The sequence below is a fragment of the Nesoenas mayeri genome (genome assembly GCF_963082525.1).
Source record: "Nesoenas mayeri genome assembly, chromosome: 13".
Classification (NCBI taxonomy): domain Eukaryota; kingdom Metazoa; phylum Chordata; class Aves; order Columbiformes; family Columbidae; genus Nesoenas; species Nesoenas mayeri.
In genome coordinates, this window is record NC_137550.1 from 15,829,638 (window position 1) to 15,854,438 (window position 24,801).

Sequence of the window (24,801 nt, forward strand, 5' to 3'; positions counted from 1 at the left end):
ACTTATATCAGCTGACAGCTGTAAAACCTAGAGCTAATGTCTCTGGCAGAGGCTGCACGCACAATGCAAGAAGGAACAGCTTATTCAGCAGTCAGTCTAATGGGAGAATGGTGTACATGCTGCTCAAGAAGAATTAAAACATGAAACTGGAAAAGCAACAAAAGCAACACTTGACTACCAATGCAGTGCAAAAGTTGAAGTATTTCCATGGAAATTGACATAGCTAACTCAAAACCAGTGTATAAGTTGCTATACATTCTGTTTCCTCCCAAAAAAGCTTTCTAGTCTTGCCTGAGAAGTGCAACACTCCTGTGCCTGTGGCTGGACAGAAAAAGAAGAGGTACTATATTAAGGCATCCCAAAAAAAGCATTTAAAACAGACATGGAAATCAAGTGTATATTTAGGACCTAAAAGACACCTGGAATAGCATAGGCATTTCATACAGGGTTTTTAAAAAAATACTTTTAGATAATACTTATACTGTACAGGACAAGACTTTTAAACAATATATTACACTGCTAAAATGTTCATATAAATACTATACAGGCAAGCGTGCAACCAACCCGTTCGCAAATTAGACCACCATGTATCTCTGCAAAAGCGCTCAGATTATCTTCAAGATCGCTGATTTGTGTACTCCAAGCCACTGATTTGGCAGTACCCATTTTAAAGGAACTGGGACAAGGCATGAGATGAAATACATTTGTCTGCTGATTCCCAATTCCCGTTTTATGTGCTGCTGCCATCTTAATCTGGCATATCAATGTTTAACTTGGGAGGTGGAATCACGTATTTTCCAGGACTCTGTGTAATGACCACTCCAGTCTTTTTTCGAAACATCGGTGCAATTTTTGGTGGTTCAGGCAGTGGTGTTTCTTCTGTTTCCTCATGATCTTCATGGTGAAGATCATATGAAATGTTTCCATACTCTCGTAAGAACGGGAAAATCTCAAGCAGGAACTGGCAAAAGTCTTTGCGAATTCCAAACCACCCTAAAAAACCAAACAAAATCATTTCACATGATTGAAGAACAGAATGAAAATGTAATACAGTAGTCAGGCTACGCAATCTCATGACATGTGATGGCATAGGCAGACACAGATCATTAAATGTATGCACTCAATATTCCCCAAATAGTTTTGTTAGCCAAATACAATGTGATGACAGGACTCCTTGCTATTACCTGCACTAGATTAGAAAATGGTCACAACTAAGCAGCAGAGAGCACTATTTGGGCAAAGAGGAAAGAGAATACTAGTTCAGGCGACTAAGATCCAGTCACATCCCATGAGAATGAAACCCACGGAAATAAGGAAGGATAAAAGGCTAAGTGGAAATTAAAATCCCATTGAGATTTCAAGTTGAGTCCAAGCAGAAGTTACACTCTTACAGGAATGAGAAAAGAAATAGCAAGAGACACCATAAACACTGAAAACTTACTAAAATCACCTGAAAAGAGCAACAGACACATCAGAATTAATTAATGAGGGCACATACACAAAAAAGTCCTTTTTGAAAATACGAATATTAATAAAATGCATTAAGCCTGGAGTTTCAAGCTTTTTCCCCTGATTTTAAAATACTTACAGTGATTTCCTCCTTTTTGTCCAAATGTTGTTGCCATTAAAGTTATCAGTGAAAGCCAGAGAGGAACAAATATTGGTATAAAAGAAAAAGAATTATGCCCATCCAGTCTGTGTACTAGTAAGATCTAAATGGAAAAAAAAAACCCCAAACAAAACAATGTCAGTTTAATTGCAATACCCACTTTCAAGCTGCTTCAAACATATGCTGATCTCCGATCCTAAACTTTACCTATCCTTGAAGAAAAAGAACTCCACAGAAACATGCAGTTAGTTCCAATGTGATGCATATTTTACTCAAACTTTAAAGAAACACTGAATTCTTGTTTTTCTTTCATATTTGCTGCTCATATTCTATTCCAAAACCAAAAGCAGTATTCTCATTTTAGTAAGTTCAAAAAGAGAAAGCAACATTCATCACTCACTGAATAAGAACAAGATACAAGAACCTCTTTAAGCTTTTTCCTACCTCAAAAGTGAGCAGTGGAACTACAATTGTCATCCAGCTGACAGCCATCGTTATGTGTGTCCTCCTCTGCTCAGCAATCACATCCATAGAGCGCAAGAACAGAACAGACCAGACAATGTAATAGAGCACTACCAGACACAGAAAGGACATCAAGATCCACAGCGGAACACAAACAACCTGAAAGAGAAAGAAATTAACTGCATTTTCCCCCCTCCCAGACAGTGATACATTTTTACCAGTTTGATTTGCTTCAGGTGTGGGGTTGTTAAACAAGTCTACATATTAAGTCTAAACAAGAGAAATAAAATTTAAGTTATTGCCCTTTCACTGATGTAATATGTAACTTCACAAGTTGTGTGCACTATTAAAACCCATATCGGCTCTTTGGGGTTCCCCATCAAGCTGAAACAATTTAAAATTAAGTCAACGTAGTTCAACTTTAATAGGACTTCTGTGATTTTATACTGGCTCAAACAACAGCTATTTTCTACACTGGACACCTTACTTCAAACAGTTTCTAAATTAGATCCTTTTCCTGTTTTTTTTGGAAAACAGGACAGTCATAATCATGCCACATTATCAGCTTTATGGAGGTTTACACACCCCCAGACACAGAAACAGTGCTTTTGTATTCTAAAGGCACTCAGGACAGGGGATCTCAGCAGTTATCACAGTGACCGCTTGGCACTAAGTGGATTTACATGCATGGTAACACAACAAGCAGAACAAGTTGTTTACCACACCCTATTTACCAACACATTCCCATCATTTTCATGGCTAGTTTAGTGTTCCCATTCAAACCCCTTGGTTAGGATTTCTCTTTCAACAACTGATGAGAGATTAATTGCAGTTGATGGTGCATCCCTCTCCCCCGAAGTGTGTAATCCCAAAGAACAGTCCGTTTCCCATGATCACTGCATGAAATGCCAGACTGTCAGTGAGGGATTGTTAAGTGAGCAAAAACATGATCATGGACTCTGATCATACATTAACTGTCTCCTATAGTAAATATCTTTATGAAGCTCAGCACTTAAACAAGAGTAAGAAGAAAACACTTGTTACATACAAGCCACGGCCATCTGATGATCTCGTCTAGTCTAAGTGCAATAAATATGAACTGTAGAATATTGACTGAACACAAGATTTCCAGCTAGAAAAAGAAAAATAAACAGTAGTTAACTCTCAGGGTGGTGACACTATTTCCAAGATAACCAAAGAATCTGTCAAACGGCTTTTCTGACTCCATGCTTATCACTGCAAAATGGAACATCGGTTTCATTTTATGGGAGATATTACTAAGCATCCCTAAATTTGGGAGGCTCTCATCCCAGTAGAGGCAGCCTTCCTGGTATTATTTAAAAATAAAATTAAAAAAAAGCACTATGTACAACACTTTAATATTAAGAGTGATTAGAGAAGTAAGAAAAGCCAAACAAATCAGACTGAAAAAAAGCAAAGCATTGGAAAACAACTTCAACTATTTTCTTCATTACAAAAGTTAAAGAAAGCTTTTCATGTGTCCCTCTTGCTGCTATGTGAACTAACCCTAAATTAGACTTTAGGAACAAAACAAACAAACAAAAACCAAAGCACCACACCACAAAATCAAGTTTGTGTCTTGTTTGAACAAAGTGAAACAATGAAACACCACCAGACTTGGCAAGATTCTGTTTCTAAAGTTTATAGGCAACCCTACATGGGGACATTCCAAAGATTAAACAAAGTTATGTGAAAAGACTAACTGAAGCTCTGGAGTGTAAGTAGAAACCGTTTCCAAAAACATGTAGGTATGTAGGGTGTCTTTGAAATGTACTGTTCCTCTGAAGGCAGGCACTACACACTGCTTTTCACTAACTGTCATTGTGTACTATGAACTCTTGGATAAATGCCTTTGAAATTCACAGTACAGGGAGTCAAAAAGCCAACAGGTAGCAGGCACCTGCCTCCTTCAGAGACTGCACTGAAATCTTGACTGTTGAAGTACAGGTGACTTTAAAAAGACTGGAAAATTAGATTTAAAATAAGTCTGTAGCACTGGCTTACTGCAAATTGCCACAGCCATGGGAAGATCTTGAGAATCCTTGCAAAGTTCTTCCAAAATGAAATGGAGTGAGTTAAGAGAAGAAAGAAGGTCAAGGCAGCAAATAAAAACCTACTGTTTCATACCTACAAAATTCAAGCTTAAGCACAGAGATCGGTATAGTAAGAAATTTTCAACACTGCTTATCTAGGGCACTGAAAGTTCAATTCTCCCTAGGGACAGTGCTTGCTGTCAGTGCAATTTTCTCTAGTCACATCCATTTAAGAGTCTAGTGTTAGTTCACATTGCAGAGTTTGTGATGAGTCCTTTTAATGTATAATAATTAAAAGGCAGGTTTAAACCATGCTGCAATTTAGTAGTTGAAAAAGCTAGAAGAGATTATAAAATACTGTAGTATTCCCAACCCTGATTTTTCATTCTAGCAGGTCAGTGCAACCAATTAACGCAATTGATGCAGTTGTCTGGATTGTGTTTTACTGAGAGATGAACTGTAATGGAATTGAGTCTTGCACTGCCACGAGTGCCACAGATACCAAATGCAGCGTTACCTCCAGAGACCTGTCGTGTCGGAATCCCCACACACAAGCTGCAACGGACACAGGAGATACAAAGAATAATGGCATGAAGACCAGGAGCCAGAAATGGGTTCCTCTTTCGATCCTGTCGCACACCAGAACTTCAAACATCAGCAGGAGCAGGTGGATGCCCACTGCGATTAACATGGCTTTGAACTCCACACAGGTTTCTCCTTCTGCTCTAAAGAGAGGAAAAGGAAGCATTCAATTCCTGTGTCAGTAGGAAAGCACATTGTCCTGCAAACAACCCAAGGCACTTTGTTTCACCTGTTAAGTTTCCAATATAAACAAGTGTTTTTAATAACCATATACATTATGCCCAAATAGCCGCTATTAAACTACACTCCTGATGACGTAACAGGATTTCTTGCCCATAAAGCTGCACATTCAAAGTATTTTACTCAAAGAGGGCAGTGAGATTTTTACAATTGGAATGTTTTCTAAGGATTCCACAGGTGTGCAGATAAAACAGGATTTCACTCAGGTATCACGCAGGCTCTTAGGAAATAAGCTAAGTCTAAAATTATATGTTTGGTTCCTGCACCAGCTTTCATTGAATCCATATCTTTGCCAGGAATTTCTTTATTCACCAAAATCAGCATATTGCAACAGAATATTATCTAATGCTAAAAAGTAAAATTCCTGTAAAATAATAGCACACACAGAGAAACCACACTTTTTCCTACACAGTAGAACCATTACTAGACGGGGCAAACGAGACCTGAACTACACAATATAGTGTATCAGAAAGAGACATGTGCAAAGTTTTTAATTTCATATTCACCATAGATAGAAAAGAAAGTTGAATTTATTGCACTTCATTTAAGCTAGTTTTTCTTTTCCCCTGGCATGCTCAAATCCATATCTTACTCAGATTATCACAAAAGTAAACACTGATGTATTTAAAAGTCCGAAAGCTATTTTACCCTAGACTGACAACTAAAATATTAATGCTAAACCCCTTTGACAAAAATGAAAAGGAATTTTCAGAATTTCTTCACACAAACGTCTTACTTTGCAAATGTGAAGCATTTGCCTGTTATTACTGTATTAAGCTACTTTTTGCTATTTAGAAAATAATCCAACTAAATACAGCATATTCCTAGGAATATAGGAAGATATTCTATATGGCTCCCACTAAAGCAAGAAATCCCCAACATTAACAGAAAAGCGCAAAAAGTCACTCCAGGAGAAGTTTTAGCTTCCCAAGGACAATATTGTTGAAGCCTGTGATAAACTCTTGCAACTAGCGTTGAAACATCTATAGCTGCATAAAGCTGTCTGCTTACGCTGTAGGTGATGCTAATAATTTTAAATATGTTGAAAACAAACCTCCTGGATGCTATACCTTATGTTGTTAAAAACCTTATTTATGAATTTGATTCAGTGTGGAAAACACACGATGTTTCCCCCATTCTGCAAAATAAATATCCTCCACTTACCGATACTGTGGGTTTCGGGCCCATACTCCTGTTCCCACCGAGGCACCAACTATCACCATTAACTTCCAGAGCCATATGGGAGCAAACACAGCCCAGTAACTCCACTGAATTTTGTCATCAAGACGTAGGGAGAGCAACACAGAAAAAAGCAGCAGGCAGGCATAAATAAGAAATTTGCTATTAAAAAGACCAGAAAACAAAAAAAAAGACAGTCAGAAATGAAGGCACACAACTTAACATAAACTTTGTGAACAACAAGAAAATTAGCCATAGCTGAAATGTAACCAGGATACTTCCTCACAGAAAATGTGTGTCCAGCTTCTTTGCAAAGAATCAAATCAGTTCTGAAGAGTCAAATATTTAATCATAAATATAGCATACGCCATCTCTTTCACTTATAAAACCAGCGCTTCAGGGGAACACATCAAAAGCATTTTTGCATGACAAACTTAATGAATGGACATCTAGAAATAGTTCCCTCCCACAGGGATCCGTATTATTAGAGGCTCAGAAATATACCAGTTGTACACGTTTTCAGAAAACATGGCCTTTCATACAAATCAAATGAGATAGCTTTTGACATTCAAAATTACATTCCAAAGATATAGTTTTATCCATACTATTTTTAACTAAAGATTAGAAACTATTATATAGTGTAATAAGGCAGCGTCCAGAGGGTGGTTTTCTGTTGGTTTATGTTTTTTTCCCATTTTAAAAAAGCAACATTATAGAAAAATAAGGTTAAACAAAGGTACTGATTACAGAGTGAAGTTTTTAAGTATAATACTGAGGATGGTGTTTACAAATTTAAAATAGTTATGTTGATATATTTTATAACCTAGTCAACCTAAGAATGAACAAATGTACCTGGAATACTCGAGAGCAGCAGCACAGCAATTGCTTGTACCACCAAAAATCAGACAAAATAATTACATGGTACATTATTTCCTCATACTACAGGAGGGGAAGAGTCACCCACCCTTTCACCTGATGATCACAGGCTGCTTTATGAAACACATCATTAAGTTTTAACACCACTTCAGTGAAGCAGTTGTATTTTAAAATATGGAAAACCTAAAGAACAGAATAAATATCTGCTACAGAGTGAAGCTGCAATAGTCACAATACTACCCTTAATCCAACAGCACAACTCAAACCACCAACTTCCACTCCCAACAAATAATAAAGCACTAATTAGATGAGCATTGCTCTGTGTAGCTATCAAGCTGCTTTGTCTCTATTCTTAAGAGTCTCGGCTGCTCCTTAATAAGAAAAACTGATTTTATTGGGTCAGCATCTCCTCACATGCTTGATGAAAGTACCTCAAGACAGGATGATATAAAACAACAGTCACTCTTCACAGCGACAAGAGACCCCTCAGCTTCCCACTCAGACAGCACCCAAATAAGCCGCAAGCATCGCTCAGCAATAACTTCACAAGCTTCTGGAACTTCTGTTCCTACTTCTCCATTACTTCCAACCGCACATATTTAAATTGTTTATCTCAGTCTCTCTGCAACAATGTATTTCCTGGAGCACTGGTTACCCTTGTGTTTGTCTCAACAACCAACTGAACATGGCTTTTTGTAATTGCAATCATGTAAGGCCTCTTTCACAAGCAAGGTTTTTCCGGGACTCTCAGTATTTCATGCCACCCTGCACAAGTCACTCGTGGGGCTTTATTCTGTGGCCTTAAAATACCTGGGAACAACAAAAGCAGTAAAATTCAACTCATTCTCACAGCTTCTTTAAAAGTTATGTGCATCCGTACTTGCTTGGCAAGAGAGCAGAAGCCCAAGTTGTGGCGACTATCATCTCGTTAATTTTAAGAATGAAGAATCACCATCAGCAATTTTCGAGTCTAGACTAGGATTGGTAAACTTAGTGCCTTCACACCTGCAAAAAATGAACCTTTACTATGTACTAAACGCCTGCGTTAGAGTGGAAGGTAACGCTGCTTTCCCGTATAAAGCTTTATACCCCAAATCACCAAGCTGAAAAATTCGAAAAACAAAAAGTAATTTGAGCAAGTTACGTGATTTAAAAAACAAACAAAAAAAACACCCCAAAGATAAAAAAGATGGCTGGAATTTGGCCTGGAAACCAGATGGCGGATGCTCCTGGTGAAGCCGAGGACGGGACGCACCGACACCCGCGGGTGCGGGGAAAGGAACCGGTCACGAACCGCCCCCCCGACCCGAACCGCCTGCACCGAAGCGGCTCCACCCGTTGTGCGGACGGGCCCCTTGCAGCCGAGCTCCGCCGCTCCCGGCCCAACGCTGCCGAACCCGGTTTCCGCCCCACACAGCCGCGCCGAGACCCCGCACCGAGCGGCTCGGCCGCGGGCAGAGCCGGGCCCGGCGGTGCTTCCCCCCGCGCCCCTCGACCCGGCGGCAGCCGGGGCGCCGCCGCTTCCGGACGCGTTCCGCTACCGGCGCGGCCCGAGGCCGCCCGTTAACCGCCGCGCTGCCCTCACCTGGGGTTGAAATCCTGGAACAAGCCGCGCAGGTTCATCGCGGCCCGACCCTCCGCCCCCGCCGCGCTCTACCAGGCGCGCATGGCGCGGCCACCGGAGCCTGGCCTGGCCTCGCCGCCGCTCCGCCCCCGCCGGAACCGGGCAGCCCGCATCGCCCCACGCATGCGCCTTCCCCCGGCCCCGCAGCGATCCCCTGCCAGGCTTCACGGGAGAGCAGTGCGCATGCGCCCCCTCAGGACTGCGGCTCTGCCAGCAGATGGGCGGGGTCTGGCTCCCGGCAGATTCGGTTTCTCTCCAGGTCCTTTGTAAACTTAATTTCGTGTCCCTTGTGCCCTTGAGGGTGCACTCCCGGGCTGCTCACCGTCCGACTCTAGCAAGAGGCTTCCTGCGGAGGGGCATAAAGGAACATAGTCTTCTTGCAGCCCCAGTCGTGTCAGCAGTGTTTCTCTCAAGTCACATTATTTCCTTTTAAATTTATGACTGTGTTTCAGCAGTTAAGCACTGAACGTAGTTATTTTAAAAATGTGGGCTTATATAAGCTGTTCTGAATCTGCCATATTTGTTACCTGTTCATTTGTGTTTTGTCTCACACCTGAGTAAGCCCATACTATCCTGTATGTGTTGACCGAAATTCTCATCAGACATCCTTCAACCCATCAGTGAAGCCAAGCCCAGAGGATCTGGAGCTGGATTTAGTTTGTGATTCTGCCACTTAGTTTCTGCTGCAATGTGTGACATGGTTGTTGTCATAATTACATCATTAAATCACACGTTATTTGGACACATCATGAGTGTCTGGATTTAGGTTTCTTTAGTTTGACCTGTGTCCTATATTCATCAAGCATTTTAGGTAATGTTCTATTCATTCATTAAAAGTAAACAGATCCAGGAACTATTGATATTTGGGGTTTGCTTTCTTTAATGTTACACTGTCACTGTGTGACTTCTTCATTGATATTCCTGTCACATCCCATGGAGAGTTTTGTTTTATAATCCCTATTGAACTTTGTCTGTTCATGCTAGTACACTGCTGATTTTCGTATTTTCCTTCAGCTCACACTTTGTTCTTCTTTAATTGCCAAAATCAATAGTCATCCAAATTCTAAACACAACTAACCAAAGTGCACATATTCTGCCCTGTGGTATTTTATGACTAGAATTTACCAAATAGATTTTTAAATAGCAAAGCATCGCATTTTTTTGCTATTTTTATTTTTATTTTTCATGTTTACCATTATGAAAAAATGTATCTGCAGCAGAGACGTCCTTACCTACATAGAAAATAAAATATTTATTTTGCAGTATTTTTTAAAAAGAAATTGTATAAATTTAGAGTTGGGAAAAATGCATTAAGTACTTTATGTTATATAATGGAAAACCAATGTCTCTTTGGTTTACCTTTAAATGTTGCATTAAATTTTAATACAGTAAACAGAGATGGATTGTACAGGTAGAATATTTGATATAAAATGCCCACAGGTTTGCTATGAAATTGATTATGGGGTTGGCTAATATCATCACCTTAGTCCAACACAAAGTAATTTAATTCTATAATTTGTGTTCTTATTGTTGAAAGATACAGAGGTGTTTAATATGAGGTTTCTAAGGAATTTTAAAATGGCGGTACAATTCTGCTTGTATTTTCTCTAAATTTGCTGTTAACTTCCACTCCACCTCTACTTGGTCAGTCATGCATGTTGTGAAGGGAATTTGAGCTTTACCTTGACCTGATAATTCATGTGAAAAGACTGACTTGTCAACTGTTGTGAAAATTAGGAGCTCTCGTCTTCACTAAACATTTGTTTCTTGAGTAAGGAAGTTGTACTAGGGATGGAGCCTTACACTGAGAAGGACAGAGTTTGTGAGTTAAAGGAACTGATTGTGCCTATCATATTATGCCTAGGGAAACTGCTGGGAGTTGTGCATGCAACACTAAGCTTCTATTTACATTCCTCCTTTTTTTAAGTAAAGGTACCCAGTAATTTTACCTAAAGCATTATCCAGATCAAGAACTTCAGTACTGACACAAGTCAGGTGTTCCAATAATCTCAAGGATCCGTGTGTCTGGATAACACTAACTTCAAATGAGATTTCTGTCCATAACTCCTCCGGGCTTCTTTTAGAACCCAAGCCAGACAGCACGAGATAAATGCTTAAATGCTGCCAAATCAAAAAGCAGTTTTCAGATTTTGTATAGGAGAGGTGAGTTCAGTTCAGCATGCCTTGCAGCAATGTAATAATTTGCAGCAGTATAGCACGTGGGTTAAAATACTGACACCCTGATGCAGTAATGTTGTGCAACATATACTTTAGCCAGTGACGCGGGACAATGATAAATCAGGCTTCATCTTATCAGTAGTTGGATGTAACATAGGTCCTTCTGCAATGCATTCAAGGAAAAGGATCAGGTTAAATGTTGATATGATTATGGCAAATTTACATGGCTTTTACAGAGATAAACCACTAACCAGCTACTTGCTGCGTTTCATTGTTCGACAAGGACCTACTTATATCTGACTACATTGAAAAGACACACAAAGATATCTAAAAATAACACAACTCACTTAAGTCTCTGATGTTTCAGCCATGAAGCATGAAACCAATTGTTAACAAAATTGGATGGGAGACAGGGAACAAAAGTGAACAAGAGATGAGCTTGGTTTCACATCTGAGATGTGAATGCACGATGGCATTTCGGAGTCATCTAGGAGCTGTCCAAAATAAATATAAGAGAAAAATCGGAGAGCTCCAGCTCAATAGTCCAAAGAGGAGTGTTGGATTACCAAGTCCAGGCTTACAAAGGATAACTAAATAAGAGGATAGCATGAGGTGATTTATCTTCCCCGCGCTTTCAGCTTTACACAAGTCTATAGGGATTTGGTTTTTAACTTGTATTGTAGTGAACATGTGTATATCTTACAAGAGAAAAAACCCTGTAAGTCTTTTAAAGCATTGGTATTCTCATACAGCCAAGCTGCTGCAAAGCAGTCTTCAATGACGTGATCCCCACAGGATTCCTGCAGTAAGTTGGAGTTGCCTAGTGAAGCATCGCCTTGTGTATGCTTTTGTTGCAGCAGGTGAAGGGTGTCCTGTGAAGGGGTCAGGGAACTTCAGGAAGATAAAGAATGTGCTCCTTTAAGGCAATTGAATCTTACCCTGTGTCTGTGTGAGTACCAGCCAAGCTTCATTGGTCCTTTTTTCCCCACTTTCTATTTCTCACCCACTGTGTTTGACATCCTGGGACCTGGGTCCCTCATACCTGCAGCAGTAGTGAGCTATGCTCAGTCACACCTGTATTATAGGGCTACGTAACAATGAAAACTTTGGAAAATCGGGTTCTAGATGGGCAAGATAAGTCACCACAATTTAGACCATAATCTGTTTGTCTCGCATTTCTCCCTGTCTGTCCTTTTATCAATGGGACAAAATCTTCTTAGTGAAGAAGATTGCCTCCTTGCCTCCTATGACTGCCTCCTTGCAGCAAATCTACTTTCCAAAGCTGCTACAGCGTTTCAAAGCAAAGGTGACTCTTTATTTCATGAATTAACACACTGCAGGTGAAAGCCCTTTATATAAAAAGTGATCAGAGAGATTATTTCACATGAACAAACACACACTAGAATACGTTTGTCCCTTTGTTGTTTCTACCTGAACCTTTTGGACCATAGAATGCTGTTGACCAACTAGGGGGAAACGTGTTTGGAAAGGGCATTCTAGTTTGAGCTGCGCATCAAACAGCTCCTGCAAACCAGGAAAATTATGGTATCCAGAAAGGCCTAGTTACTTTGCTCAAGTACCACAGGGTAAAAACGCTGAGTAAACTCAGCATAGGGCCTTTGGGATCCAGCCACTGACAGCTATTATGGTAGGAGTTTGAGGATAGGCAGAAATAATCTTTGAGTTTTGTTTCCTTTTATACTGACAAAAGAAATAAATGTAGAATCATTATTTCAGTAACCAGGCATAAGCTATTCATACTCAGAGTAGTACCAATTTCTGAATACATTGTGGATTGTATCTTGATAAATTACATATAGAGTTGGGAGAGTGACTGTTGAGGAAATGTGGTTCTCAAGCATTTTTCCTCTGGTGGATCAGAAAGCCTGCTGTGGAGCTTGTTGTGTATTGGGATTGTATCTCGCACGTTGATGAGATGCTTCTGGAGGTATAGGTTGTTTTCAGCACATGAAACAGTGCCACTCATGGGTAGCTGTAGATGAGCTTGTATAGTCTTATGAGTCCGAATTTGGGAACTGCTGGCCCAGTGGCAGAACCAGTCTCCTGCTGTGTACACAGTAAGCTCAGAGCAGCGCAAGAAATGACTACAGTGGCTGTGAGCCACTGTAGTTCTGAATCTTCTGCCTCCCAGATCTGTTGCCTAAGGTGAACTGTGACGAAAGGAGATGGTAGAGAAAGGGGAATTGATCATTGTTACTCGCAACTGCTAGTTCTGTATCTCTTGGTCTTATTACTGTTCTGTTTTAGTAAAGCATGACAAAAAGTGTCATTAAAAGAATCCTGAAGAATAGCAAATCCTTGCTAATTTCTGAAAAGCTTCATCCTAACCATAAGCAATTTTTAATTCCGCCTCGCTCTGCCTAATTACAGATCCCTGCTTATTCTTCCTTGTGCTTCTGCCTTCATGACACTTGCTTTGCATCCCATGGTTTGCACGTATAGGGGAGGCAGGACCTGCACCTTTGCAGGAATCACTCCTCTTATGCTTTGTAAGTAGGATGACACTACAGAAAACATCACCTTAGTCAGACTAAAGTAGTCATGTACTTTGATGCCCTTGTCAAACTACTAATTGCAAGGTTTTAGTGTTTGAAATGGAGAGTTGCTTAACAGAAGAAGGTGACTTCCCTGTTAGCAATACCTGGATACCAATGTGCTTATTCACTTCCCCTCCAAGGCAGTTGTAACAAGGGGGATAGAGGGTTGGTTAGATTTCACTATTAATAAATGGGGGGGACAGATTTTTTTTTAACAACTGTGTTTTGTGACTACCCTGAGGATGCCATCCAAAATACCCTCTAAAATCTGCAGCAACCATTATTCCAGAAGAGCAAACAAAACTGAGTTAGTGAATGTTTAAATAATAGACCAGTCCTTGCCAGATACCCACACTAAACAATTCAGTAGTATTACATGACATCTTATTTACAAAGGCTTTACTGTTTGCAGGCCTTATCTTGCTATTGTACTCACCATGTAACCTGGGAAATTGCCTGTATCAATGCTTACTTCTTAGAGGCTGTGCCGCAGTGTGCTTGTCTGTCCACACTAAGCACTTGGAACAGTGTGATTTCTTTGAGCATCACCTGGATTGCAGGCACGTGTCCTCAAACAGGTGCAGGGAGGGTCAGGAAGAAGTCCAGTTCCTCAACCCACCCATCTCTTCTCCAGCCAGCAAATCAGGGATGGAGCTGATTCTATCTAATTTGCGACATTTATAGTCCCAACAGGAAATGGGAGACGCCATGCCTGAGGTGTGCCTTTGATTCATTTTGGTGATGGTAACAGCACCTGCCTTACCTATTTGTAGTCAAGGGTGAACCTAACACTTGCTAAAAAAAGAACTCCACACGCCATCACAGATACTGTTGTCATAGTGGTTTTCATACGAGTTAAAAGTTGGCTGTATATTTTCAGTGTTACTGTATTTGTCATCACTTTACCTGATTGTTAAATGTTGAAGACTACAGTCTTTTTGTGAGCAGCCTTATTATACCATCTTGGTATTCAGTAACCTTTCAGCTGTAGATTGGGAAGCATTTGAATAGTTAATAGTGAGTTTACGTTGTACAGGAGTATTGGTCCTCTTTTCTACAATTAAAGATATAAACCGTGAAAAATTTCTGAGTTTTTTATAAAACTAATTCTTCCTGAAACTTCTAATATTACAGAGAAAGGGACAACATGCAGCCTTTCAGCTAAAGCCAAGGCTGAACTGTGATGGATTTCTTGAAGAAGTTACCAGAACGTCTGTGTCCTCTTCTGACCCTTTAGACCACTACAGCAGTCAAGTTGGAAAAAGAAACAGAAGACAGTTGTCTTGAAAGCAAGGTCCTGCCTGCCATGTAGCCTCAGAAGAGACAGTGCAGAGAAATATAACGGCTGAGCCAACCCAGCTGAATCTCCAGTCTCACAAATGGTAAGTCACAGGCAGAACACCTGTATCAGCGCCTTGCCCACTCTGCAGCACATAGATTCTCACCGAGAGCGTGAGCCTGGCCTTGCTAGATCTTGAGGTGAACCTGGAAATACAGCATTTCCTTAAATAACCGGTTGTAGAACTGATTAAGAAATAAAGTTGAAGTACAACTGCAACAGCCTCTCTAAATACTAAACCTTCATTTTCTCATTCCCCAACGTTATTTGCATGAGAAGGAAACAGTTGCTAGGATGGCATTAACTCTTCCCTTTCCCAGGGAGCCACCGTGGGAACGCACAGGCCCTGACGGGAGGAATGACCGAGACTACGAGCGGCGCACGGAGCCTGCGGAGCCCCTGCGGCCGCGGTGCCACCCTGCGGGAACACGGGACATTGACGCGCTGCGCACGGCGGAACGGCCGGACCGGGGAGGGTTAAAGCCCGGCAGAGGGGCCCCGCTCCGGGGAGGGCTTAAGGGCGGCCGGCCCGCATTCCCCGCCCCGTAGCTCCGGGAGATGGCTGCGGGTACCCGGTGCTGCGCGGCCGCCTGGCTCTGCTTCTGCCTGCTGGGGCTTCCGCACGGCGCCTTCGCACTCGGCCCGGGGGCAGCGGCGGCCCCTCGGCTCCGCTCCGGCGGGGCGGCGGGACCCCGGGGTACGGCGGGGCCCCGGGTGGGGCTTGTGTTCTCGGCGGGGAGGCCCGTGGGGTGCGGGGGAGCCGGGGCCGCCCCGTCTCGTCCCCGCAGCCGCTGTGGGTGGTGCGGGGTGCTGGGAGGCTCCGGCTGTCCCTGGCAGGCTGCTTGTGTGCAGCTGAAGCCGAGACGGAGCTTTGCCACCTTGAGAGGGCGTTTTTAGAAACATACCTGTAGTTAACTTAAAAAAATGGTTTTCTCTTTATCTCTTTGGAGCAGGACTGTGTAGCCCAACAGTGAGTGTACCTGTGGCCTGACACCCCTCTCAAAGCTTGTCGGCTGTGGAGTTCAGTAGCAGGCAGAACTATAAAATCCCTCTATTTCGCACCATCTTTGTGTAGAGAACTGAAGGTTGCTAAAGAAAATACTATGGGAGGAAGCAGTGAAATAGGAAGGGAAGTGAAAACCACTGTAGTTCTGTCTAGGCTAAATACAAGTTCCTATATGTTGAAGGAGTTAATCTCAGTATTTATATTTCCTTATAAATATATTAGATGTTTTTGCTGATTTTATTTATTTTTTTCTTAAGTATATGTCAGGGTTGAAAACTGTTGAAGAAATCTGCATAAAGTGACATCTACTTACTGGAGCTCAAGATAATATATGCCTAATTTTGTTTCTCCATAGATGGCATGAATGTCCTGTTGATAGTTGTGGATGATCTGCGTCCTGTTTTGGGCTGTTATGGAGATAAACTTGTGAAATCTCCAAACATTGATCAACTTGCTTCTCAAAGTATTGTGTTCAGCAATGCATTTGCACAGGTGAGATAGCTTTATTTAAAAGGTGTTTTATCTGTGCAAAATAATTACCGTTGTTATTGCAGTAGGTGCTGGGCAGACCATTGGGAAAAGCAAGTATTTATTAACCTTAAATATTTAAATGGTCAGGCTGAACTGTACTTTATGAACCTATCTTTACTAAAGTGAGAAAAATGAAAATGCCTTTTTTTTCTTTTGAGGAAATTTATTCTATAGACTTTTATGAAGGGACAACTTGTGTGATAAGCATCACTCTTAAATGCAGGACTCAAAGTCTCACTAATTGCTCCTTACTTGAATACTTTGCATAGGATACTTACATTCCAAAGTTTCTCTCTGCTGAGAAATTAGAAGTTTGAGCCTAATTCTGCCTAGGGATTAGGACTTGAAAGCAATAACTCTTGTCTGTTGCCAAACTGAAATGGAATTGTTGAGGCCTTTGAACTGTAACCTGGCCCTTCCATATGCTTATCCTTTTCGTTATTCTTAAGTCAGTCCAGATCAACTAGGCTTTGGGCTTTTGTCAGCACAGTCCATCTGCTGCTTCTGCTTAATTCCGTGTGAGCTGCTAGATTTCAAAAGCACTGTTTTTAATGCTTTTTTTTTTTTCTTTTGTTGCTACTAGTTGCATAAATCAAAGCTTTTAGCACCTGGGATCTGGTTATTTGATGAAAAATTATAGATAAGTAAATGTGTGTCTTGCTAAAAGCTTGCAGTTTGGATTTGATACTCTTAATCAGGATGTCTTTCATTCCAGCTTGAAGTGATATGAAGCACTCTGGGTACAGTTCCTGAGCCTTCGGATGTTTTGCCCAGCTGTGCCTCAGTCAGTGTGCACATGTGTTTAATGTTTTGTTCCGAATTGATCCTCTTTCTGGCTGTGTCTCTCCTCAGCAAGCCGTGTGTGCTCCCAGCAGGGTGTCGTTCCTTACTGGACGCAGACCTGACACCACCCGGCTCTATGATTTCTACTCCTACTGGAGAGTACATGCAGGCAACTATTCCACGATGCCGCAGTATTTCAAGGAGAACGGCTACGTGACCCTATCTGTGGGGAAAGTTTTTCATCCTGGTATGGTTTGAATTGTCATCTGCTTAGCATACACATGCTTAATGCATATAGACTATGTATAAGTATTGGCTCTGTGATTCTTGCCTATATTGATAACTTAAATAGATGATCTTTAAATCTTAATTTTAAATCTTCAGGCATTAGAGGTGTATAGATTAGATGACTCTTATCTAATGAATATTTTCACATCTTGTCTACGGATTGTGGGTATGAGTGTCTAACATTCTAAAAACATGTCTGGAAGTGAGCTATCTGCTGAAGGTGAAATAATTAAATAGGTTCATTCTCTTAGTTCTGCATATACAGGTTTCATGTTTCATAATAGACTGTCTGAATCAGGAGATATAGAATGTATGAGTAATACTAGCATTTAAACAGGAAGTTAGTTCACTAGTTAAAAAGCAATAACACTACTGAGTTAAAAAATACTGTAATAGTGACCCTCTTTTGGTAATCCTTTACCTCAGAGCTAAACTTGGGTGGATGTATGAACTTTCAGTTGATAGTAAAGCTAACTAAGGATGTTATTAACCCTTTTTTGTTGTTGTTATTGCTGTTTCCTGAAGTAAGTTTCTTCAAGAGGTGTGAGTCTCCCTCACCAGTAAAAGGTGTATTTTTTTGGGAAAAAAAATTGTCTTAAACTTTTTGATTTTTATTTCTTGGTTTTCTCTTTCTCAGTTGTCAAAGATAATTTGAAATGTTTCTTCACTTAGCGTAAAACCAAACCAAACAAAACCCAACCTGAAAACAAGTTAAAATTGTGTTGGAACTCTTTCTGTTTTGGCGAACTTTGAGTATTTCTATTGTCCTTACCTTTTCAGGGGTTTCATCCAATTACAGTGACGACTATCCATACAGTTGGTCGATTCCACCCTTTCATCCTTCAACTGAAAAGTATGAAAATGATAAGGTAAGGGTGATTTATGGGGCCCTAACAAAGAAGAGGTTTTGGGATATAACCAGGTTCCTTGTGTCAAGCACAGGCTATACTCTGTTTTTGAGACTGCGATTGTGTGCAGAACACCTAGCCAGTTCAATACCCTGTTTCTTAGTCCTCCAAAAGAAGGTCTCTCTCTCCATTGGTATGTCATGGTAATTCATGTGCCCATCCTTTAGATATTTTAAGTATTTCTAAATTAGTGTTTGGAAACTTAAGTTACTGAGACATAAAAGTACTTGCAAGAAAGAGTCATCTTAATTTGTGTCTAGGTCATGAATTCCTTTATCTGAAAAGCACAGTTGTCAACTTCCACACTAATCTTCCACTGCTTAGTAAGTGACAAAATGTTGTCAGTAGGCTTGGTGAGCTTAATTCAATAAAGAGCTCAGGGCTGAGTGAGTGGAGTTTGTAATTAAAATAATCTTTAATTTGGAACTTTATTATCTAATTCAGTTTTCTAGAATGTTTGTTATGCTAAAGTGTGGCCCAAAATAATCTGTTTTAGGTCTGTGCAAATGCTGTGAGAGAATTGTGCTGGATTTTATACACTGCAGAGCTGGGAGCTCCAGCATGAGACTACAGACAGCCTTGGTGGTGCTTTGGTCTTGCATTTACTGCTGAAAAAGGCTGGTTTTAGCAATAACAGTATTTGCATCCATGACATACTTTCCTTCATGTTCATTTAGCAACTCTCCCAAACACCTTGCTGAGACCACCTTTTCCTGGCAACTGTTTAGGCTCATTTATCTTTCTTCACTGATGATCCATCAGTCAGTGCTGGCATTTGCCAGACACCAAGTCAGAAGCTTCCAGACAGCTTTCTGTGAGCTTGTGGGATCAGAAGGATTAAAAAATGAATGTATGTAACTTAACCAAGTTCTGCATTCTTGCCAATAGGTCAGAGATTCTCTTCAACATAGACACTGTGTTTTCCTATATGACTACGTTTAATCTTCTGCCCAGCTTTAGAGAGGATTCTGCTTTTTCAGAGACATGGCAGTTGCATTCTTCAACTCCTGAAGCTGTCTACTCAGTCATCAAAGTACATGGAACCTTTAGTGTCCATAGAAATCATGAAATTCCTGTTTGTATCCAATCCGCAGTCTTTTCTTGGTAGAAGGTTTGAGAAACAAATTGGTTTGAAAGTTATGGAACAGAGGATTTCTTCCTTGCTTTTACAGAAGTTACTTAAAGTTGTTGTGTGTGTTTTTTCTTTTTCCAAAGACTTGTAGGGGAAAAGATGGAAAGCTTTATGCTAACTTGGTGTGCCCAGTGGATGTGTCAGAAATGCCCAGTGGCACTCTGCCTGATATTCAGAGCACTGAAGAGGCCATACGCTTATTGGATGTTATGAAAACCAACAAGCAAAAGTTCTTCCTGGCTGTCGGTTACCACAAACCACATATCCCACTGAGGTACCCGCAGGTGAGGAAACGAGCCTGCAGGGAAAGGACTTAGACAAGCATTGCTTATGCTTTTTGAAGCTGTTTCCACAAATGCTTTATTGCTATTGTTTCTGGAAAGCAAGGTGAAAACCAGCCTTGGTTTGGTGTAACTTTAGCAGTTGCCTGTGTTGCGTTTCAAAATGTTTAATGAGGATGAGATGGGAGCGCTCAGCCGAAAGCCAGGCTTGCACCACCATGGTAGTGACTGCCATTGCATGGAGGTGATGTTCAGCTTGATGGAGCATGACTTAATGAGGCCTTACAAGATCTTGTACTCCATTCCTTGTGTGAGTGGGTGACAAAACTCCTCCTCATTTCAGAGGAAGTGATGTTGGATCTTTTATTTAAGTTTTGCTTTTGGATGCTTTAGGTACTTAATGTTTTTCAGGAACTGGTTGGGCTGATCAGCATAGTATTGTTACCTTGTTAAGCGCTGGGGAAGGGCGAGTGAAGCCTTGTAAAGTCTAAGGGTATTAAAGGGTCATGAAAGGGGAAATACAACACCAAGTTTACAATAGACCTTAGAGGTGAGGCAAATCTTTGTGTGTTTGTATTGCAAAGGAATTTCTCAAGTTGTACCCTTTGGAAAACATCACATTAGCCCCAGATCCCTGGGTGCCTGAGAAACTACCTTCTGTGGCGTACAGCCCCTGGACAGACATCAGACAGAGGGATGATGTGAAGGCATTAAATGTCAGTTTCCCTTATGGACCACTTCCAAATGACTTTCAGGTAAGCTGTCAGTGCAGTGTGCTGAACTCAGACTGCCTTGGCTTGTTCAAATGCAAGGGAGCAGGTGGCTGCTCTTAGAAGTTCCCAGGTATTCGGCAACCGATGGTTTGCAAATACTGTGAATTCCCTGCCTTGCATACTGTTACCTCCAGCTTTGTAGGCAAATCTTCACTATAAGTGCAGTCAGGCTGGTGGGGGGGGGAAGAGATCAGCTATCAACTAGTGATAGTTTAACCAGGAGCATGTGCTCCTGGTTTGTATATGAAGGAATGTATGTAGCAGCTTCCAATGCTGTGTTTGTTTTGATTATCTAAATCTGTTTAGAGCCACCACTCAAAGTATCTTCTTTTGCAAGATTTTACTGCCTTTCCAGTGCTTATGCCAAAATGAGGTGTACTGGCTGAAAGGAGGTTGTTGCATGGAGGGTGACGGTCTTTTTTCCCAAGTGACAGGATGAGAGGACACGGGCTCAGGTTGTGCCAGGAGAGGTTTAGATTGGATATTGGGAAACATTTATTCACGGAAAGGGTTTTCAGGCACTGGGACAGGCTGCCCAGGGCAGTGGTGGAGTCACCATCCCTGGAGGGGTTTAAAAGATGTGGAGATGAGGTTCTTAGGGATGTGGGTTAGTGGTGGACTTGGCAGGGTTAGGTTAATGGTTGGGCTTAATGATCTTAAAGGTCTTTTCAAGCCAAAATGATTCTATGATTCTTTGACACTGGGAGAAGCAGAAATTATTGGTTTTTAACATTTTGCTTGAAAGAACTTCTGAGAGATACAAGTTTCTAACTGTCCCCTCCCTGTTTGCCTTTTCTGGGTACAGGCACTTAAATGACAAAGCTTTGCAAGTAAAACCCTTTAGTTCTTTACTTACAGAGCCACCCACTGGCTCTCCTGTGTGTGTGTGTTTGGGGAAAAGCTAACTTTTGCTTTTTCCTCTCCTGTTTTCTTAACTTGCAGCGGCAGATTCGTCAGAGCTATTATGCAGCCGTTTCCTACCTGGATATGCAAGTTGGCCTCCTCTTGAACGCTTTGGATGATTTAGGACTCTCAAATAGCACAGTAGTAGTTTTTACTGCTGATCATGGTGAGCATTTAAATAGTTCCCCAACTCACTGTTAATAACTTAATAGTACAGCTCAGTGCTGGCGCATTAATCAAGTTTGTGTGTATATAATGTACAGTGGGGCTACTATACATTCTCTATCTGGCTTTTCTGTCTCTAATTAATGTACTGACACAGGCTTCTGTGGGTGCACAGTTCTGTCCCACTGCAGGCACCTCTTTAATCAGGTGGAGCGTTTGCCTGTGGGTGTTGGGACTGCGCCAGGACGGTGGGCTGAGCTCGCTGTGTTCCCACGTCCTACCCAAGGGGTGACTCCTGCTGGGAACGGTGCTGTGAGAGCATAGCGACCACTCCTTCCCCTTTACAATTTGTAGAGGGCCATCTGCTCCAGTGGCTTTCTCGTTAACTGCTGAAGTGTGTTTTCTTGCACTTGTCATTGCTGCGTGCAGAGCATTTAAACTGACAGCAATATGGCTTTCCTGTCATAGTGGAGGTCTTGCACGCTATGGATCCTGGTGGTAACAAACTGCATTTGAGTCACGGGACAAATACTTCAAGTGTTTCATGTTTGTTTCAATACTCTAATATTCATTAAAATCCACCCCCCGCCATGATCCCTTTAATTGGGGGATGGCTTAGCTGACTTAAATCAGTTAGGATATGGCTTAACTAAAATTTAGCATCACATATTCACTTAATTTGGGTTGACTTCTTTGAATGTATGGGTGTATAAACAAGCTGTTATGAGTTGTAGAGCAATGGGATTAATAATTCTGGTACTGAAGTGACTCTAGATGTTATTTTTGACTTGCCACTTGGGTTTTCCATTGTAAACTGAATTTGTTCTTTCCTTGCTGCAGTTAACTGTGAGCAGTTGGTGTTCCCAGTACCATGGCTAGTGAAGTGATCCAAAAAAATCATATGTTAACATAGCTGTCATAGAGCTCCTTTGTCTTCCCCCAAAGTGAAGCTGGCAATAAATCTGCCTGGAAGGAAGTAATGTTGGCATCTCTTCCAAGAGGAAGAGGAGAGCTAAAGAGTTTTGATTTCTATTGCTTCCTCAGGGTTAACATCCTGATATGCAGCCTGGCATAGATAGCAGCCCTGTCTCCAAGGGATGTTCAGTTACAGTGTTAACAGGAGTGCTGGAAAGCTGGCAGCTACCCAAAACTTAAATGAGTCCTTTGTGGAATGGATCTGGAAACTCTTGCAGGCACTGTGACACAACCCAGTTCTACTTTTCTGCTGTTTTAATGATGATTTCCTAATTCTAATGTAGAGTAGGGGAAATAACAAAAGGTGTTATTTTCTTGATAAAACAGTATCAAGCTACAAGATTTAGGTGGCTGTTGAAATAACTTTAACAGTAGAGAAAAATCATGTTATATTTAAATATAGATTGTTATTTGCCTTTTAATATAACCTTTGATAACAGACTAGTGGCCTCAACAGCCAGGGTCAATTCACAGCGAAAAAGTGACTACTGAATTAGAACCTGGTATCTGCTCTGAATTGTATTCTTTGTCATCTAGGATGGTCTCTGGGAGAACATGGTGAATGGGCAAAATACAGCAATTTTGATGTTGCTACCCGTGTGCCGCTGATATTTTACGTACCAGGAATGACAACTTCCTCTGTTAGTCAAGGAGAGAGAGTCTTCCCCTACCTTGACCCTTTTAGCCATACTTTACGCTTGGTACCTCGAGGTAAACATCTAACATTTTTTTGTTTTCAGTGGATATATGCAAAGGAGAAGTGGTGATGTAAAGATACTTTGCCTACCAGCTGCTTGAGTCAGTGTCGTTAACTGTGCTTCTTGTACTGACGAGGAACAAGATGGTGAAGGGAATCCTTGAACACAAACTTTTGCTTTAGTTAGATCTGCCTTAATGGAAACAGCCAGATGTCTGTGTTAACACAGCAGGAGATTTATTTGTATGTGATGTAGATGCCTAAAAGGATACTTGACCTACCTTTTGTGATGGTGGCTGCTGTCTTTCCAGCAGTGGTTAGTAAACATGCTCTGTGTGGCATCTGTACTTAAAATGGTGGCATTGGAAACTCTTGTGTTAAACTACTGACACTGGAATTTGCTTTGTCTTTCTGAAGAGTTCTCTTTCCAAGTAACTAATATTATTGTCTTGAAGGCCGCGCATTTGAGAAACGTAAGCACAACAGTTCTTGTTATAAATACATTATAAATGCATAGGCTAGCATCTTCAGAGCTAACTGCCACACTTTAATTGCCTTGATTTTGTTACCCCACAAATCCAGTACAAAGCACCTCCAATAAAACATCAACTTAATTATCAGAATAAGCTTCTAAATTGTTCTACCAGTGTCTGTCAAACCATCATGTTCCATAACTTGTATTTTGATGTTTCTTTCAGGGCGTAGCAAAAAAGTGGTTGAGCTTGTGTCTCTGTTTGCAACACTTGCTGAACTTGCTGGCCTGCAAGTTCCTCCTGTGTGCCCAAAGACTTCGTTTCATGTTGCGTTGTGCACCGAGGGGACAAGCATTGTCCGGTATTTTAATACCTCTGAAGAGAAGGATGGGTGTGATGACACTTACAGGTGTCTTGATGAAGAACGTGTTGCTTTCAGCCAATATCCCCGGCCTGCAGACACTCCTCAGTGGAACTCTGACAAACCAAAGCTGAAAGACATCAGAATCATGGGCTATTCCATGCGTACAATTGGCTACAGGTATACTCTGTGGGTTCAGTTTAATCCGAACAACTTCAGTGCCAACTTTGAGGATGTCCACGCAGGAGAGTTGTACATAGTGGAGACTGATCCAAACCAGGATAACAACATTTATAACAATACCTTACATGGTGTTTTTTTCAAAAAAATTCTTGGCTTCCTGAAGCACTAGGGTTCAGAAACTTCTTTTTGCGTGTTCTTGCAACTGAACCAATATGCTTTTTGTATAAAACCTTTCTGTTGTACAGAAAACACTTGGATTTAATTAAAATCCTGTTTGTATCAAAACAGTAGCTATTGCCTTTGTCTTGTGACAGCCCTGATTACACTGAATGAAATTCTGCAGTTGTGTTTTCAAACAGGAGCTCACACCACTTCTGAAAAGGCCACACAAGGTATACAGGCCCATATCAGCATCTCTGTCTTCTGTTCTCTAGTGAATGAAGAACTAAAATTCATTATCTAAGCTAAACATGGTGGTGTGAAAGGTAGAAAAAGAGAAACTTGGGTGTTGGAAAGGCTGTGCTTGGAGTGTGTGTCTGTAAAAGGGTCCTGTCCACTTCACCTGGGAGATTTGGGGCTGGAGTAGCCAAGGAGATATTTGATAGTGGTGAAGAACGGAGGTGTCTGCTGTTGTCAGCCTT

At 41.2% G+C, this 24,801-nt stretch overlaps 2 protein-coding genes across 3 annotated transcripts; one reads left to right on the forward strand and one right to left on the reverse strand.

Moving 5' to 3' along the window:
* Positions 1 to 38: 38 nt before the first annotated feature.
* Positions 39 to 8,728, reverse strand: TMEM185A (transmembrane protein 185A). Of its 2 annotated transcripts, none has more exons than XM_080352492.1 (7): positions 8,588 to 8,621; positions 6,112 to 6,215; positions 4,643 to 4,850; positions 3,120 to 3,203; positions 2,054 to 2,230; positions 1,589 to 1,712; positions 39 to 993 (listed from the first exon to the last, which is right to left on the reverse strand). In XM_080352492.1, the coding sequence occupies exons 2-7, from the start codon at positions 6,168 to 6,170 to the stop codon at positions 749 to 751; spliced, it is 897 nt and encodes a 298-aa protein (XP_080208618.1). In that variant the 5' UTR covers positions 6,171 to 6,215; positions 8,588 to 8,621; the 3' UTR covers positions 39 to 748. The 2 variants fall into 2 exon arrangements, with proteins under 2 accessions (XP_080208618.1, XP_080208617.1); XM_080352491.1 differs by having other exon boundaries at positions 40 to 993; positions 6,112 to 6,288; positions 8,588 to 8,728.
* A 6,531-nt stretch (positions 8,729 to 15,259) lies between these two features.
* On the forward strand, positions 15,260 to 24,329 carry IDS (iduronate 2-sulfatase; the record flags this gene model as incomplete). The annotated part of the gene is made up of 9 exons (XM_080352913.1): positions 15,260 to 15,398; positions 16,063 to 16,199; positions 17,091 to 17,268; positions 18,090 to 18,178; positions 19,433 to 19,633; positions 20,215 to 20,385; positions 21,346 to 21,472; positions 22,984 to 23,157; positions 23,842 to 24,329. The coding sequence occupies 9 exons, from the start codon at positions 15,260 to 15,262 to the stop codon at positions 24,327 to 24,329; spliced, it is 1,704 nt and encodes a 567-aa protein (XP_080209039.1).
* Between the last annotated feature and the right edge of the window lie 472 nt (positions 24,330 to 24,801).